Genomic DNA, 17440 nt, shown 5'->3' on the forward strand with positions numbered 1-17440 from the left:
CCCTACTTAAGGGCCAGTGACTATCCTCCCTAGGACTAGTATATAATAACCTAAGGCTCTAAGATAATAGGTCTTAGGCTAACTTAATAGTCCTAAAACATAACTCGGTCCTAAATATCTCCTAGGGTTAACCTTAGGCCGGTTCCGGGTTCCTAACGCATTCCTTACCGCCCCTAAGTCCTATCCGACACCCTCGAATAGAATGTCCCTGATAGAAGGATCCCCTACGCCGATTATATCCGCCTCCGAGCACTAATTAAAGAAAGGCGAAGCCGTTACTATATAGAACGGCTCCGCTAGGGCCAAAATAAATAAATAACTAACTAACTAATAATAAGCTAGCCGAAAGGATAGTTAGGCTTGTCACGGGTCCGTATCTAGAGCTAAACGGGTCCCGAGGAGATAGTCGCCGGGCCTCTAGAAGGGTCGGTAGTGGTCTGATTAGGGGAACGAATAGCTATAGATAGGTAGGCGGGCCTACGGTCGGCTCTTCTAGATCGTCTAGATAACTAAAAAGGGAAGGATGATATAAATTATGATTGTGATAGGTGATAGGTGACGATCGTGAAAGATCGGACGAAAAGCTAGCTAGATATAGTGGGTCTATTCCGAAGAATAGCCGCATACAAGACTAGATCTCTGGGACCGCGTACGTGGTCACGTGATATCCAACGTCCTGACCCGGAACACGGGTCTGCCCCTCTACAGTACAAGGTGTCTCGCTCTTCGCCTGAAAAAGGTACCTACACCAAATACATCGTTGTAATTACGTGTGCCCTGCGCGAGCCTTATCCGTCGCGTTATCACGTGTCTTCAATTTCCGAACAAGGTAGGCAAGCTGAACTCTGGAGAACCAAGCAGCTCGATTCGGATCCGCCATTCCGCTCAGACTCCTGGTCAAGCGTTTGCATGTGGCATGTAGCCTATGTCGTACCTCTCTCCCCAGATTTAAGCTGAAAAAAGTTCACCGGATTCTCTCCGGGTCCTCCCGGTCACAAACCGCGCCGCCGTACCGTACATGTACCGTTGCTTCTACAATCTAGGACATAGGGCTGGCCGCTGGCCATCAACCGGGCCGAATACGCCTTCACTCCTTCACTTATGAAGCGTCGTTGCCCGCCTTCCACCTGCGCCCATCCCCGCCGCCTCCTGAAAAGGTTCAGCTCGCTCCACCATCTCGAATATATCGTCGTACGCTGCGGCCAACAACGATTGAAAGGTCCAGGGAAACTGGGAAAGTACGGGTGGAGTGGTGGAGATGTCCGATCAAAACGCTATCTTGATGCCAGATCAGGGGCCTTCTGCGAGATCATTGATATCCCGCCTACAGAACCAACAGTGGACTGGCTCGTGCTCATGCAGAGCCGGCAACCGCCGACAATCACGGACCACTCTTCTTCTGCTTCTTTCTCGAAATGGGTCCATGCCTTTTGCTATGCTGTTGCCCCCGTTACCTCCCCGCGACCGACCACATTCTATGCTGTGCTGCATCAACATGAGTCTAAGGGCTCGGAACTAGACACTGACGGTCCAAGGGGATGTGCCGTTACAACTTACAGCGCCATGCGCCTTACTATAAAGCGTCCCCGTCTTGGCCCGCCGTCGGTCGCTTCATGCCGGCCGACTAAACCATCTTAGCCTGCATCGCACATCAGTCCGACTTGGGAAGTTTGACTTCCTTCTTGTTCCACTTGTTGGCCACTTTGTGCAGCCTTCACCAGCAGCTCCCAGATGCTGTCGGACTGGCTCCGCGGCCTGCGTCTAGTTAGGCTGCCATCACATCACGTTGGTTACCAGTCATCACCTACACTTTCACCGGTTTCCCTCTCTTGCTACGACTCTCCACAGGACGACCCACGACAACGTATCCTCCGTCTCTCCATGATGCCTACCCAGGGTTGACCTCAGACAGTTAGCTTTACGGTTCTTTCACTTTCAGTTCTGGCGTTGCTATAGCTTGTCGCGTGTCGATACGAACTTTCCCCTGTTTCCTCTCTACGACTATATAAAGTTGTCCGAGTGCCTGGACTCAGAAGTGCCTTTCAACTCGGCTTTATCAGATGGATCACTGAGTGTCCCAGGTATATCCTCGAACATGTCGCACCCACACACCACAGGAAGTGCTGGCACCGGCACCAACCAGTCTCGGCCGAGTTCGGCCCTGGAGGGTTGTACGAGAGACAAAAAAGCCGAGAGTCGACTTGATCCCCTGAAGGGGGCTCTGGCTTGGGAAGCGAGCGATTTCTCGGATCCTTCGCGTTACACCGTGGAACTCGATCGAGACGAGCTCGCTGACATTACAAACGGGCTCGAGACATTTCTCCGTGAGTATCTGGGAGAAACACGACCTTGACAGAATATCGTCGTCTTGCTCACATTCTGCAGGATCGGGCCTCGACCCGAACGACATCAGTCCGAGCACCTTTCCTCTCTCCAGAGCACAAGAGAAGCTCCATCGCTGCGCCCAGATCCTGCATAACGGGCATGGCTTTTGCGTTGTCCGCGGTCTGGGCTCGGAACACCCTGTCGAACAAGGGTTGCTTATTTTCTTGGGCTTGGCTTCGCATATTGGGGACAAAAGAGGAGTTCAGAATAAGCAAGGGCACATGCTATCGCACATTACCGATCTCAGGCCGCGAAAGAAGCAGGAGGACGAGGTGCGGCACGGAATCCACACCAACTCCCTTTTACCGTTCCATACAGACATGGGAACAGATGTCCTCGCCTTGCAAGTCCGTGGGCTCGCAGCGCAGGGAGGTCATACTTTTGTATCATCGGCGTGGTCCATCTATAACGATCTGCTCTCGGAGCCCAACCACAATCACCTGCGAACGCTGCTCGAGCCGACGTGGCCCATTCAGATATCGAAGAGGCAAGCTCGTACCGCATGCTTGGTGCGGTCACTCCTGACTCCCGACTGGCCTCCCATGCCGTGCCGCTATATCCTCGCCCCCCTTTTCGAGCTATCAGACGGTCGGTTGATGGTCAGCGTCGACCCGGCGCGGCTTGGACCCCAAAAGGCTGGATCCGAAGACGCGCCACCTCTTACTTCGGCTCAGCTGGCCGCCCTAGACGCCCTTCAGCGCTCTGCGGAGAGACATCAAGTTCGTATCCACACAGCTCCTGGCGATATTATGTTCATCAACAATTGGGCTCTTCTTCACCGCCGGGACTCGTACCTGGACAGTCCCCAAGAAAAACGCCATCTTGTCCGACTCTGGCTTCGCAACTCAGATCTAGGCTGGCCGGTTCCCGACACCATGGCTGTTCCCTGGCACTCGGCATTTGGAATTGACGTGCCGGATCGCTTTTACCCAGTGGAACCCCTGGACATATACCCTGAGCCCAAATACTCGGTGGGGTCTGCTGCTTTTGTGCTCGATGATACGGATGAAGAGAATGGCGAATAATAGAGACAACGAGTCACGGTTTGGAAGATTGAAATTCTTGATGGGCTGAAAAGTTTCCTTCTCGAGTCGCCATGGTCATAATTATCTCCAGCGAATCCTACACCTTGACGTCAGGTAGTTTTCTATTTTGGTTTGGATTTCGTGATGCAATGAGTGCATCCATGAACCACCTTTACCGGTTATTTTTACCGCTTTCCTTGATTATTCTCTCCTCTTCCTTTTCCCGGTTTCACCTTCTCTGACATCACTACTCTTTTTCCAGTGCGTCACAACCCAAATAGCCAAAGCGATTATACACTGAGACATAAAAATGGAAACTTGAATATTTTGGGCACAGCACAAGACATTATATCGACTCGGACGGGGTGGGCATGCGGGTTTACAATGTATAACTTGGGCATTGACAGAAGCTATGGAGCAGAGGGACGAGACATGCTCTTCAGACGGTGATCTGGACGTGTCGCGTATGGTTGAGGAAAAGTTTGGGACGGGGAAAAGTTGAGATATCAATTTATCAGAGACAGAATTCTGGGACCATTGGTAACACGTCACCCGCTTAACTGACTCAGCCAGCGCTGCCGCCAATCATCCAAATCGAGGGCCAGACGGTCAGTGATGCAAATTACAATGTGTTCCAAGTGTAAACCGTCGATATATAAGAATTTTGGGCATCCATGCGATCCGCTTAGGGAGGGAAAGTATTGGTCCCCGGATTTCCCAAGCGTTGCATACGCATAGCCAAGCCAATGCCCAGCTTTAGTGACAGGCGAGCACAATGGCTGTAACCTTGGCTTACCATGTGGGAGGTTCTAACAAAAATAGAATGGAGATGAGTCGTCGTTGCCTCCATCGCTCAGCTCAGTGGCCGGTTTTTGTGATGTTGAGGCCTGGTTTCACTGTGGACCCTGGACTCTGCACTCTTCGACTCATCCTCGAAGAGCACGTGAGTGCACGCGATTCCAGTCTGGCTGAGTACAACGTACATACGAAGTACGTTGTACATACCTTGTCCCTGGGTCCCTGGTCCAGGATGGAGCGGATGCTCCGGCTTATGCAGGGAAACCGTTCGTCGTTGCGGGGCCTATAAAGGCACTAGATGCAAGCTTGCAGACAGCAAACATTTGTCTTTGCCGAGATATTTTACTGTCTGTTTTCATTGGCTATCGATCGTCAGGATTAGGCAGGCCAGGGAATGGGAGGCCCGCAGCGCATGTCGGCATGGGCGTAAAACGTAGGGGTGCCATACAACGTATACATATGTACATAGAGCAAGCAAACATTACCTAACTAATCCACCCCCACGGGATTTTATCCCAATTCTGCATTGGGGTCTAACTCGGGCATAGCGCGTACGTTGTAATGATCGCCCCGAGTGCATTGCTTTAAGTGCCTCGGGTAAAGTTGCCATGGCTGAGATGGGTGGGCTGCCACGAACTGACGAGAGGCGTGCGGGTCCTTCAACTGGACGGAGTTCTATACGTTGTAATATCTGAAAGTGATTCAGAGTGATAAATGTTTTTTTTTTTTTTTCAGATCTTTTTCTTTTGTTTGTCTGCATGTTTTTAGGAATAAAAAAAAAAGGAATAGGGGGCTCCCAACAACACATTCCCTCGAGTGAGACGTCTGGTTAGTAGACCGTGAGTGGAAACTCCCGTCCTTTGGAAGTTGATTACGGGTCATGCCTACGTCATGCTGTCAGCCATGATTTCGTGCCGGATCTACACTGGGTTCGACAGGCAGAGACCTCGTCCGTTGCAACACATAATATGTCACTGTCAATCTGCAGAGCGGTAATTGTGACGGGGCGCGGTCCTCGACGACGCTCATGCTCATGCCCACAGAGGCCATAAAGTAGTTTGCAGAACCCCCCACAACCTTAACCGGTGAAGGGAAGTTGTTCAAAGAGCGTACATACGTGTCGAGAGGTGGGAAGGTCTCTGATGTCACAGCACATGGAAAGTATGGTTCCATGGCCAATTTCAGTGGTGATTTTACGTTCCATTCCCGCTTCTCTCCAAGGCAGTAAGGTACAACGTGGAAGGACATATAATGGTGTGGAGCTGGATAAAAAGCAGTGTAAGTGATCACAACACTACAGAGCCATAGACTTCTGGCACGTACCTAGATAGAAGGAAGGATTAGGTATCACTGCGTAAGGGTGACGCGTGCCGGAGACGACGCGTCTTGCCCAGGTAATTACGTTGTACACTAGCGCGCAATGAAACGCGTGGTCACGTGATGTACAAACGTCGGAATTGACCGTCAACATCAGCCGCGCAAACGGCAATTCCCATTGTGCTTGCACGTCAATGATCAGGAGAATGTCCCGCCTGGGACACAAATGAAGGGTGCCTCGACCCAAGCTAGATCATTCAACAAAGCAAGCTTTTGAGCACAAGAAGTCCACACCTTGGTTTCGCCGTCCCCTCGGAGTCGCGGACGGTATTCAGCCCGCAGACAGTGCTGTGTCTCTGCGCCTCTTTCAAATAGTTGGCGCACGACAGAGGCAGGTCGTACTGAGCGACTGCGGTCACAGAAATGGCCCCCCTTTTCCCCTATTCCAATCTACCGGAACCCCAGTTAATCCAACATTACGATACCCTACCGGCAGCTCTCCGTCCATAGCAACTTTCGGAGTTCCGCCGTCGCAGGATCGGTAAACCAGGCGTGCGAGGTAGCGACCCCCTCGATACTAACCTCCCAGGCGCCGTTGCGCACCATGGCCGCCCAGACGGAAAACATCTCGGCGAAGCGCACACCGCGCGGGGCGCCCCAGGGCCTGTGCCCCGTGAAACGGACCGGGTTTACGGAGCCCTCGGCGGTGAGAAGCCAGGCGCTATCGGCGTCGCGTAGGGCCGTCGTTGGGTCCGTGTATAGCCCGGCGCGGCGGGCGATGGTAAACTTTGCGTAGCCGTGGGCTTCGTCGAAGGACGGGTCGGCGGGGGACTCGGGGACAGCGGCGAGGGTGGCGGGGAGGATAAGCGAGGCGTACTCATCTGCGGTCACTGCGTTTGCGTTTTGCGCGCGACGCGGGGCATCGGGGGGCTCGGCGGCGTAGAGGTCCGTGAAGGACTGCGGGGTGAACGTGGTCAGGCCAGGGGCAACGTAGGAGAAGGATGGGCGCGTGGCGGTGGTAAGGAAGGCCTTTGCAAATGGGCTCAGGTCGAATTGGTCGATCAGGCTGGATGGGAGGGGGTCTTGGAAGGGAGGCTTCGGGGCGTCGGGTGGCAGGGGAAGACGGTCCTGGATAGCGGCGAGGAGGTCTTCCCATGCGACCACAGCTTCGTCGAGATCGCGCTCTGCCCAGGGCCGTGTCGAGAGGGTGTCCTCACTATTAAAGGGCGAAGGACCCCAGTGGAACTTGCCGCTGTCCCACATGTCCAGGGCCTTGGTCAGGGCCAGCTCCAGGGGCACCCAGGCGTCGTCGGGCGGGAGGGGGCCGATATTAACGCGGCCCCAGTGGACGAGGTTGGTGTCGAGGTTAAGGTAGAGCCCGCCGTCCATAACGGGGGAGTCTGTGTTGTCCGGGTATAAGAGGATGAGGTCGCGAGTGTCCATGTCCCGGTAGAGGTCGTTCCAGAAATAGGACGGCATGGGCTGCCGAAACTCGGGCGTGAGGGGCACCTCGAGCGGCCGGTAGCTGTCGAGTAGGGAGAGGAAGCGGTAGATAGGCACCTCGTCGGGGGCGTCCATGTCGGCCCACTCGGGCGCGACATCGAGCAGCCGGGCGATCACGTCTCTGCGCACCTCGGCGGCGGTGATCCCGGGGATGTGGGAAATAGCTTTTGCGAGGAGCTGGTTGTGTAGCTCGGCGCATCGCACCGGGTCGAAGGCGGTGTCCATGATGGCAAGGCCGGAAGGCAGCGCTTGTGTCCTTCTGTTCGGGGCGTGGTCTGTGTGTTGATGGAATCGGGAACTAAAGCGGGTGAGGACGGCACTTTGGGGAGTACCGAGGGGGTATTACCTCGTCTCCATGTATCCACCCTGGGTTCCCCTAGGTATTTTTTTCTACCGGTGAAGTACCTGGGAGATTCCGCAAACTTTGTACCTTTGTACTCTTTCCTCCGCTTTGATAAAGACCAACTCGTTTCCCCGTACCATACCTTTCATTCGTGTTCTGACAGGGCACAAGTGCCATGTGTCAGGTACCTAGGTATGTCATACAGACCTTTTGAAAGTACTCTTACAGTACCTATACAAACCCGCAAGCACGAGGATTACCTTGGTACGACAATAAATACATAGTCAACACATGTTGCACCGTCGTCCTTGCTCTTACACGGCCAAATCTCCCGGTATCTTAATACCTATATCGGGGTTCCGGATCCTGTAAGTAGGCAATACATAGAACTATATAAAGTGCCTTACTATGTATTCTTCGCAATGGAAAAGTAAAAAGTACGGAACTACGGCATCTTGTATGTAAAACAGCAGCATGGTCACCACATAATAGTCCTCGGAACAGAGAGGACGGGACGACTTACAGAAATCCGGGCCTGAGCCACAGTATCCATAAATACTGCAGCAAGAACCGAACTGAGTACCGTCGCACACCCTGTCGCCGGGGAACAATGGACCACAAGAACCATCCGTGGAAGGACCACCCTCGTCGGGGTCGCATTGTCCGCCATCTTCGGTGAAGGTCAGCTTTTGCTTCAGATCCAGGGTAGGACAGGGCAGATACTCACAGCACAAGCCAGGGCCGCAATGCTGCTCGGAATTTCCACCTACGTTTGTCAGCAAGTGGGAAGCATCGAATACACGTCTGCCGTGTACTGGGGTCACTTACACCATCCGTAGATCGAACAGCACTTTCCCCAAACGGCCTCTCCGCCACACACCCAGTCATTGTTATCTGGACCGCAAGAGCCGTTCTCGCTCACGTCATTGACTGGATCCATGCATTCTAGAGATTCATGCCATCGGGGCCCATATTAAACCAGAGAACAGGGTAGACAGGAAACCAAGGATTTTGCTTACCACCACCATAGCAGTTGCCAGCACCACAGAATTCTTCCCCAGAGCCACCTGCGATGAGTACATATTAGCGACATGCGTTTGGCGACGCCTTTCTGTCGGAGATTGTCTGAGACGTGGCGGATGCCAGGCAAGACTCACATTGCCCACTGTACGAGCAGCAGTCTCCGTACCCGGACCCTTCGCAGATGGCATGCTCGTTATCGGGCCCACACTGCCCAGTCTCACTCACGGGAGGTTCCAGAACGGGTGCCACGCAGTACGAGTAGTCCAACCAAAGGTTGGTGCAGTTGGGCCAGATCTGAGGATTCAAGTCCAAGAAATCATCGAGGGTGATGCTCCTTTTACACATACCTTTGGTTAGCCACTTACACCACAATGTAACCGTGTCGAGATGGGGATTAGGACGTACTCCTGCAACACAATTCCAGAACACGTGTCGCCGGCGCGAGTATCGTAGTACTTGCCGCAGTTGTCCGTGGTGCCAGTGTGCGTGGGCATGGCAGGCGTCGCCGTGGTGTAATAAGACGCCGAGGTGGGGACGTATACCGGGGCAGGGAATTCATACTGGCCTCCGGGCGGGCTTTTCCTCTGCTGCGTGAGTGACTGTGACTATCATGCCCATCCATGTAGAAATGCATGCTACAAGGGGAAACGTACCCAGAACAGATATACTGGTCGCCTCGAACGTGGTCGCAGGTGCCCACGATACGCCTGTTCCACGAGGCAAACTCTACCGCCGTCACGTTGTTCTCCTCTGTCGAGATGAGCGCACGGAGTGACTCGCTATGTAGTGTGTCAGCTTATATTTCTCGGTGCGAGCTGTAGGGGGGTTTGATTTCGCACTCACCAGGTCCATTCTTGTTCGAAGCCAATATAGGTAAGCGGGCACGGCGGGGGAGCACAGATCGCCTCGCTCATGAGGCAGCTCCAGTCGTTCGTGAGCACGATCAAGTCGCCCGTGGGCACGTTGTACTGTATCGCGAGGTTGTCACACCAGAGCTGTGACGGGCTTGGCTCGATCAGCTGCCCTGCACAGGTCGTCACGGCGGCTGGAGGCGCCCCTCCGGATGCCGTCGGGGTGGGAATGGGCATCGTGCGCAGGAAAAGCGCTTGAGTGGATGTCGTCAAAGGCATGGATGTGGTGCAGAATGCCTCCAGCTCACCGTGCTGTTCGATGAGGTAGTCGGTGAAATCGCTCTTCTCCAGCACAGGCGAGCGGAGGCGGTGATGGAAGATTTTGAGGAAACAGTCACTGCAGAGCTGAGGAGACGTTAGAGCTACTACTATGACTCGGAATCACGGTGACGAAACTACACGGATCTGCAACTTACGAGCTCCTCTTCGTAGAGATTCGTCAGCCTAACGTCGTTCGCCTCCACCGCAAATTGATTGAAACCTTCGTCGAAGCAAATGTCGGCGTCGAAATCAGGGTCCCCTGTGACGATGGTTAGCGTGAGTCCCTCTAATCCAGGCCCCTTTGAAAGTGAATTCGCTTGCCTGTGATGCAGAGGTCCTCGTCGTACTGTATAATGTCGCTGCCTTGCCAACCTAGACTGTCCAGCCAACACCATTCAGACGCGCTGCCTCGCATGCATCCGAGCTGGTACTTGTGCTGGTAGATCAACGGCAGCGACCACGGGCGGATAATGTTGCCCATCTCCCTCATTTCGGCCCCCGAGCACTCGGCCTGGACGTCAGACACCCACTGGTCGATGTCATTCTCGCACGAGGCCGTGCATCCCTCCGTCATGTTGGACACATGCCATTGAAAGTGTTCAAGCTGCATGATGCTCTCCAGGAATGTGTCCGCACAGTCGAGCGTCGCGTTTCTGGCACACGGGGGTCAACACATATTCACATGCACCCACGCCGCCGTCGGATCTTTTACCATTGGCATGAGACTTACAGAGCCGCCATGCAGGCCATCGAGACGCCTCTTTCCTCGGACCATTCCCCTAGGTCTCTTCCGCCGTACAGCACAAATGAAGCGCTGGATAAGCGCCAGAGAGCGAAAGCCCATAAAAGCCGAGTGGCCTTCATCGTTTGTTCGCTCGACGGTATCTTCACTCAGCAGAGAATGAACTCCAGCCAGCGCGGAACAGCTGTGCAAGTGGGAAGTATATGGTCCGGTACCCCTCGTGGCGAGATTAATAGCAAGGACGGATGGAGGCATGGAGCGGTCGCGAGGGATGGCAAGAGACCAGGCGGGGTACAGGAAGAGCATCGCCGGGAGGATATGGGCTGGTCGGTCCTTTCAGCAGCAGGCAACCCCTCCACCCCCCTAAGATTCAGCGTATCTTACGGGTACTCCCCCGTCGATGCATATACCGTGGCCGCGTGGTTGGCAGATCTGATGCCAATAATCCATCTTGTCGAAACCCAGTGTTGTGATACTACCCCTCCTTGCCACGCGAACCTTGGGAATTTTGAGCCCGGGCACTGGTTAGGTCGCCCCGCAGCCCGTGCTGCTGGCGTCTAGACTGTGCGGGCATCTGTCACGGGGTCAAACCCATACAACTTACGAGTACGTTGCAGATGGACATCGCCAATGTGTACATACATAGTAAGCTTAAACCATCCAACGCTTAAGCCACGCGCTAACCGCGTGCGGACAACCTTAATCCCTAGGTATCTCCACACCAGCGCTGCTCGGTTAATAAACCGGCCACTAGCGGCTCACCCGCACACCGCCTAACGATTACTGGGTCGCCTAATATAGTACCTAGCTTAACGGGCCGGTCCACTCCCGTCCAATCCACTTGTAGCTCCCGGTCTACTTATATAACGTACAATGTACTGTTACTAGTCTACCGGTAATACAGACGTCCACAGCGCTCTGCAATGCTAAAATATAGTCTTTATAAGCACCGCAGTGTCGACTACTAATCACTTCACTCCAAACGATAAATACCTTGTGAAGGAAACCCGCTGTCTACTGACTGGTTTCTTGTAGACGGAGAAGGAGCGCCAAGTCATTAGCTTAAACAACAAGCTCGACGGATCGAATCCCGAGAGGCCAAACTCCTGTGTTGACCCAATCCCCTTGTTCACCTGAACATTCCAAGACGACAAGCTTTGTGCAGAATTTTGGCAAGTCCACTTAGACGGATATCACGGAGCTGCTTGCTCCACTCAGATGGATATCTCTTATAACTGCCTAAACCGGAATGACCCCGTGGCCGGATCATCCCCGTGTCAGGAGACCTACATGGGTACGGCAGAAAGTTTGACGGATGTTAACTGTCACGCGTCCAATCGTGATGGCGGATTGTCAAGACTGTGCTTCGAAGGGACCAGGTGATTAGTAGCATTGAGGGGTTCCGTTGGATTAGGTACGAATGAAACAATACCACACTACGTTGTTATTTTTGTAGGCGTGCGCCAGTTGATCTGTTGCTCGAGGGTTACCCCCCCCTTCAGGTATTCGGCGGCACATATACGGGACCCGAAGGTTAGATATTCCCACACACTCTCTCCCTCGGTGTTTCCACCTTTAACTTTCGTCGTCCTTGCTGTCTCGAGCATCGCTGTGCTATTATCGAGAGGGCATAGTGATGATGATGGGAACTACGATTCAGCGAGCCCAGTTGCTCGCATTCGTCGTCTATACTTTTTTTCTCCCTGGCCTCGTCTCTGCCGGGACGCTGCGCCTTCGCGATGACACAAGTTCCCCGGATGATGTCCCAATTGCAAACCAGACAGTTTACAAACCTCTTTTCCCTAAACACTCTCACTTGACCCCCAAGTTCAACCCAGCCAAGCTCTTAGCCAGGCCCAATACATCCAACGCACGGGTATCGGGGTTGACTTCATCCGACAGCGATGCCTCGCCGGTCTTTCGACTGCAGCAGGAGGAGGGAACCTGCGGCCCAGGCTTGCCTTGCACCAATGGTGCCTGCTGCTCTACCGATGGTTATTGTGGATATGTGAGACTCAGAGCTACCATCTTCCCCATCTCCCGTGCTCCGACTCGGTGTGCGCCCCGGATTTAGGACACACACCACGAACTCTAGTGCGTGCTGCTTGAGGTGCCTGAGACTGACCTGCCACAGAGTCCCGATTTTTGCGGTCAGGAGGTTTGTATATCCGACTGCGATGCCAAAGCTCAGTGTGGGCCATACGCACCCGAAGGGGAAGAAAGATGCCCCCTGAACGTCTGCTGTGTATGTATCTCCCCTCATTTCCATCCCGTGTAGAGCCAGAACAGACGGTTGGGCGCAAGCTGACTCGCACATCTTGGGCACTGGGCTACAGTCTGTTTGGGGATTCTGCGGAACGACGGACGATTTTTGCGGGGAGGAATGTGATGAATCTGTCTCAGACTGCGGTCCTGCTCCCGAGCCCCAGGGCAGGGCCATGGGCTTCAGACGCAACATCGGTTACTACGAGTCGTGGGCCACGACACGCCCCTGCGACGTTGTCTACCCAAAAGACCTTGACCTACAAGGGCTCACCCATCTCAACTTTGCTTTCGCTTTCTTCCATCCAACTACTTTCCAAATAACCGCCATGGACTCCAACGCGCAATCGCTGCTACGGGACTTTACCAACCTCAAGTCGTGGTATCCGAAATTGCAGACCTGGATTGCCATCGGAGGCTGGTCCTTCAACGACGACAACAACAACCCCAAGTAAGTTGAGTCTTTTGGAGCCCACAAGCTTTCTCCAACTCTTTCACAAACTCCCTTGACTCTCCAGGATCAATCGCCTGGGTGCTGATAGAGGCTGTGATGATAGTACCCGGACGGCGTTCAGTGACATGGCTATGACTTCGGCGAACCGTGCCACTTTTATCCAGTCCCTAATCAAGTTCATGGACAACTACGGTTTCGACGGCGCGGATATCGACTGGGAGTACCCAGGAGCTAAAGACCGCGGCGGAAGACCAGAAGACAAACAAAACTTCGTTCTCCTCTGCAAGGAGATGAAGGAAGCCTTTGCAGGCCGCTACGGTCTGTCGGTGACGCTGCCTGCGAGCTACTGGTATCTGCGACACTTTGACGTTGCCGGAATGGAGCCTCATGTGGACTGGCTGAACGTCATGACGTACGACATCCACGGTGTATGGGATTCAGGTGAGTGCTCATATCTTTTACTAGCTATTGTCGAACACATTGATCCCGTGCTGTGACTTTAATATTGTGGCTCTTGAAGGCACAAGTGGCATCAAATCATGTGCCTACTTTCCGGCTCGACCGATGCCTATACTTCTATCCCATTTGCAGTCTCTTTCTTCTCCTTCATTCCCTTCCCTGTTCTTATCATAAGAGGATTCACCATGGCGTTTCGGAAGAATCCGATGCTGACTTCAAGTTCTCACAGGCAACCGTTGGACTGGGCCTTATGCTAGGTGAGTAGGCCCTGCGGCAATGCCAATGAATATCCCATGCCTGTTATCTGCTATTGTGTGGCTTGTTCCACGCAGTGTCGGGACACTTTATGATATATAGGGGCTCGCTAACAAACAAACAGACCTCACACCAACCTCACAGAGATTGACCAGGCACTCTCCCTGCTGTGGAGGTCCGGCGTCAGTGCTTCTAACGTAGTGCTTGGACTGGCATATTATGGTCGCTCCTTTACCCTCACTGACCCATCATGTACTACTCCGGGCTGCCACTTCACCGAAGGCGGGAGAGAAGGAGAATGTTCCAAAGCTTCCGGTGTTCTTACAATGGCCGAGATTGAGCGGATCCGGGACACGGAGACCGTGGATGAGCAGTTTGACCCTGAAGCAGCAGTCAAGTGGATGACTTGGGACACCGACCAGGTGCGTTGTTTCTTGTAGTGACCCTTTGGTTTACTTTGTGGCTACCCTGGGCCCTGGCTGTCAACATCGTTCAAACCCCACTGCAGTCACAACTCCTGCTGACCATTTTTACTCTAGTGGGTTAGTTACGAGGACGCCGAGACATTCCAGCTCAAGCTAGAATATGCCACGAGTTTGGGTCTGGGAGGCACCATGATCTGGGCAATCGACCAAGGCGTGTACGGCACATCTAACAAGTTCTCCTCTGGAATCATCGCTCTTGAAATGAAGGGAGTCAGCATGGACTACATTATCGAGTTCCAGCAGCATTACGACGCTGGCGAAAGCTGTTACGTTAGTTTCTGTGGCGAGCCATGCCAGCCGGGATACTCGGCCGCGGAAAAGATGAAAGGACAAGTCGGGAGCCTTGGCCGCGAAAGCGCGTGTAGCGGCGGCGAGTACCATAGTCTCTGCTGCGCCACTGGCACCTCGCTCGGCAGATGCTCCTGGGTCGGATGGAGGGGCCAGGGGCTTTCCTGCTACGGAGGTAAGTTGGTATCACCATGGACCAAGCTCGTTGCCGTGGACGACCACATTATTATACATATCAGCAGCTCTCAGCTCGGTATCTGACGCCGGGTTGCATATAGGAGGCTGTCCGGCCGGAGATACCCTGGTGACCCAGAACAGCAACTACTTCTGGGAGAGCCCCGAGACCGACTACAAGGAGGAGAAGACTTGCAATGTGAGTTCTATTGCCCTACACGCGGCGTTCAAAAGGGAAGATATCGATACCAACACAGACGCACTAGGGGGGATTGCTGGCGTACTGTTGCCGCGGGTTCACCCCGTCACTCACGGCCCATAAAGACGTTGACCTCGTGCGACCACACCACATTGAGTTCCACGATGACCCCAATGCCTTGGCAAAACGGGATTTCAGATCGTGTTCCAAGGCTGGGCTCATCGAAGCAGGTGGTATAATGCTGGCGACCGCCACCTTCGGCTTCGGCCCATGGGGATGGGTTGCTAATAATCATTTCGACGATCCCGTGGCTGTGAGTTGCTCCCGCCAAAGCCCGGCAGGGTCAACAACAACCATTTATCTGATTTGACGCGTCTATTTCACGGTGGCTGATATGTGTCAACTACCAGTTGTATTGCGTCACCCATATGGGCGAGGCATCGAGCAAGGGCCCAACCGGATTCGCTGGGCCCATCACTCGACACGGAGATAAGGTCGCAGCCGGTCTAATTGCCCCTGCCCTTCTGCCCATCAGGAAACCGCCGTCCAAGGGAGGACCGAAACAGGCAACTGATGCCAGAACCCATTACGGACGGTAAGAAGCTCGGTGCAGCTATCCCTCCATGATGCGACGGTACGCCTCCATAAACTAACATTCATGATTCCAAAGACATCAGATAGCTGTGTACCCATCCGGGACTCGTACCTGTTCTACCACTTGTGAGTCCTTCCCAACCTCGAATGCTACCAACACTGGCCCCGTGCCGTCAAGGGGAGGGAGGTTCTGGAGGGGGTATCCTCGAGCATCCCATACAAAACAACCCTGTCTCTACTATCTGGTGAACTATTCGCTACTTACTCTGAATAAATAGATACTTGCACATACGGACTAGGGTTTGACCAGGTACGTGCATGGTTCCGATCGGAAAGCCTGGACAACGCAAGACCCAGCTGGTCTGATGCTAACTTTTCAACGTAGGTCTGTGATAACCAGCGTTGGGCCATTGACAGTAAGGCGTTATTTTCTTTGCATCGGTTGAGAATCAGTGCTGATGCTGACGCTTTCCTCAACAGAAATCCTTGGTGGACGAATGGTCTATCACAAGGATCTGTGTAAGTCGCGGAACCCAGTGCCCTTTGCGTTTGGCGCCTGTTGCATGGTTGTCAACTCCTAATGATGATAAAAGCCGGTAATTCAAATGGCCGAACAAAACAGAGGTGGTTTGCACGAGCGGCAAGACACAGGCACTGGTACGCATCGTACGCATCAAGATCAACTAGTGGACGCTATCGATGCGAAATGTAGGTCGTGGAATTGCATTGAGCCCCTTATCATCACTCCACCTGTTTTTCTTCCGTGTTGCTTTGCTAACATGAACCCAATGGTTCTGTATCCAGTGATGAGTTCCCCATGGCCAACCTTGCAGACTCGGCCGGCATGGCCAAACAAGCGCTTCGCGCTGTGGACGGTGACGAGAATGGCGCGCAAGGTGAGTACGCGTCTAGCCGACGATGAGGTGCCGTCGCTTCGGCGTGCGTGTATCTTTCAGTCGGCAGAGACACGGGTTTCTAACTCGACATACAACCTCCCAGGCCAAGATTTCAATCAGTGGCTCATGGCCGTTTGGAGGCCATGCTCCATCCTCTTAGGCACCCCTCCTGGCATTACTTGGTGAGTTACGTCAAGATCCACGCAAGAGCTGTGTCTCGTCTATGGCATAGAAAGACCAAATATGCCGCCTGCTAATCACGGCTCCAGGTCCTTTGATCTCTCGAATCTTTCCCCGAATGATCCTAGGAGAACGGCGGCAGAAACCGAGATCATTCGCAAGTACGGTGTAAGTTATCTACGCAGCATCCTTCCCGTACTATCGCGCATCGAATCTCGCCTTTAGAGTCATACCCAAGAGATATCTCCTTCTCGCTGATCATAGTACCTTCATTCCTAGTTTGATTCCACATCGGGCTTGGAACCCTGCTTTGCGACCTATACTCCGGGAGGCGGCGCCCAACCGTCCCGCGTAGACGACCATGGCTTCCGTGTGCTCTCCGACGACCCCCTATTTCAGAATCACACCTGGCCAGCACAAACGTGGAACGAGGACCCTCTAACCCAGGCGACCCGCCCAACGAGCGTTAACAGCGCCAGCTGGCGGAGGCGCGATGAGATGTTTGAGGCGACGACCCTCACGGCTACTACGATGGCTACCCCTGGGCCGGACCCCACGGTCGCAGCCGTAGCCACAACTGATTCTCCGGGGGAGAAGAAGTATTGAGTGGGATGCTGTAGTAAATACGCCTCAATTGCTTGAAACAGATTCGCCGGGACAATATGGGTGCTAGTTAGTTCGAGGTTGTATCGATGACAACATTGCCCAGACGATTTGGTTCAAGCCCTGATTTCGGTCCCCCTGCCACTCTATTATCCTGTCTTTTGGACAAGAGCTCTTGGCATTTCTTTCGGCATATGATTACTAGTCATCAGCCTGAAATTTCCATGGAACCAGAAAGACGGGTCTTTCGAAATCCCGTAAAAAGCTTGAGACATTGCCAGGG

The 17440-nt window shown here is 53.6% G+C and overlaps 4 protein-coding genes across 4 annotated transcripts; 2 read left to right on the plus strand and 2 right to left on the minus strand.

Annotated features, from left to right (window-relative positions):
• Nucleotides 1–2095: 2095 nt before the first annotated feature.
• On the plus strand, nt 2096–3410 carry ACRALDRAFT_1056444 (uncharacterized protein; the record flags this gene model as incomplete). Its single annotated transcript, XM_071015881.1, has 2 exons — nt 2096–2324; nt 2386–3410. 2 exons carry the CDS (start codon nt 2096–2098, stop codon nt 3408–3410), a joined length of 1254 nt encoding a protein of 417 aa, XP_070873211.1.
• Nucleotides 3411–6011: 2601 nt separating this feature from the next.
• Nucleotides 6012–7253, minus strand: ACRALDRAFT_2028657 (uncharacterized protein; the record flags this gene model as incomplete). The annotated part of the gene is made up of 1 exon (XM_071020543.1): nt 6012–7253. The coding sequence occupies one exon, from the start codon at nt 7251–7253 to the stop codon at nt 6012–6014; it is 1242 nt and encodes a 413-aa protein (XP_070873212.1).
• A 477-nt stretch (nt 7254–7730) lies between these two features.
• On the minus strand, nt 7731–10436 carry ACRALDRAFT_1081326 (carbohydrate-binding module family 18 protein). Its single transcript, XM_071019134.1, has 11 exons — nt 10297–10436; nt 9888–10219; nt 9722–9825; nt 9238–9650; nt 9048–9173; nt 8800–8970; nt 8529–8728; nt 8391–8438; nt 8200–8316; nt 8099–8137; nt 7731–8041 (listed from the first exon to the last, which is right to left on the minus strand). The coding sequence occupies exons 1-11, from the start codon at nt 10428–10430 to the stop codon at nt 7761–7763; spliced, it is 1965 nt and encodes a 654-aa protein (XP_070873213.1). The 5' UTR covers nt 10431–10436; the 3' UTR covers nt 7731–7760.
• Nucleotides 10437–12531: 2095 nt separating this feature from the next.
• ACRALDRAFT_1081327 (glycoside hydrolase family 18 protein) lies at nt 12532–17296 on the plus strand (the record flags this gene model as incomplete). The annotated part of the gene is made up of 18 exons (XM_071019135.1): nt 12532–12553; nt 12712–13021; nt 13146–13465; nt 13713–13740; nt 13863–14160; nt 14278–14686; nt 14754–14884; nt 14952–15197; nt 15295–15479; nt 15555–15604; nt 15757–15788; nt 15864–15894; nt 15959–15997; nt 16072–16186; nt 16283–16374; nt 16478–16556; nt 16644–16722; nt 16834–17296. The coding sequence occupies 18 exons, from the start codon at nt 12532–12534 to the stop codon at nt 17158–17160; spliced, it is 2793 nt and encodes a 930-aa protein (XP_070873214.1). The 3' UTR covers nt 17161–17296.
• Nucleotides 17297–17440: the final 144 nt, after the last annotated feature.

Source organism: Sodiomyces alcalophilus (assembly GCF_042370955.1).
Source record: "Sodiomyces alcalophilus JCM 7366 unplaced genomic scaffold ACRALscaffold_6, whole genome shotgun sequence".
In the NCBI taxonomy this organism is placed as follows: domain Eukaryota; kingdom Fungi; phylum Ascomycota; class Sordariomycetes; order Glomerellales; family Plectosphaerellaceae; genus Sodiomyces; species Sodiomyces alcalophilus.

Excerpts from the sequence above, each read along its gene's own strand:
- ACRALDRAFT_1081326 (XM_071019134.1), bottom strand. The coding sequence starts at position 10,430 with ATGAAGGCCACTCGGCTTTTATGGGCTTTCGCTCTCTGGCGCTTATCC. Across the intron at positions 9,651-9,721 it reads ATCTCTACGAAGAGGAGCTC|CTCTGCAGTGACTGTTTCCT; the intron begins GTAAGTTGCAGA and ends ACGTCTCCTCAG. Across the intron at positions 8,138-8,199 it reads CTGTTCGATCTACGGATGGT|GTGGAAATTCCGAGCAGCAT; the intron begins GTAAGTGACCCC and ends TGACAAACGTAG.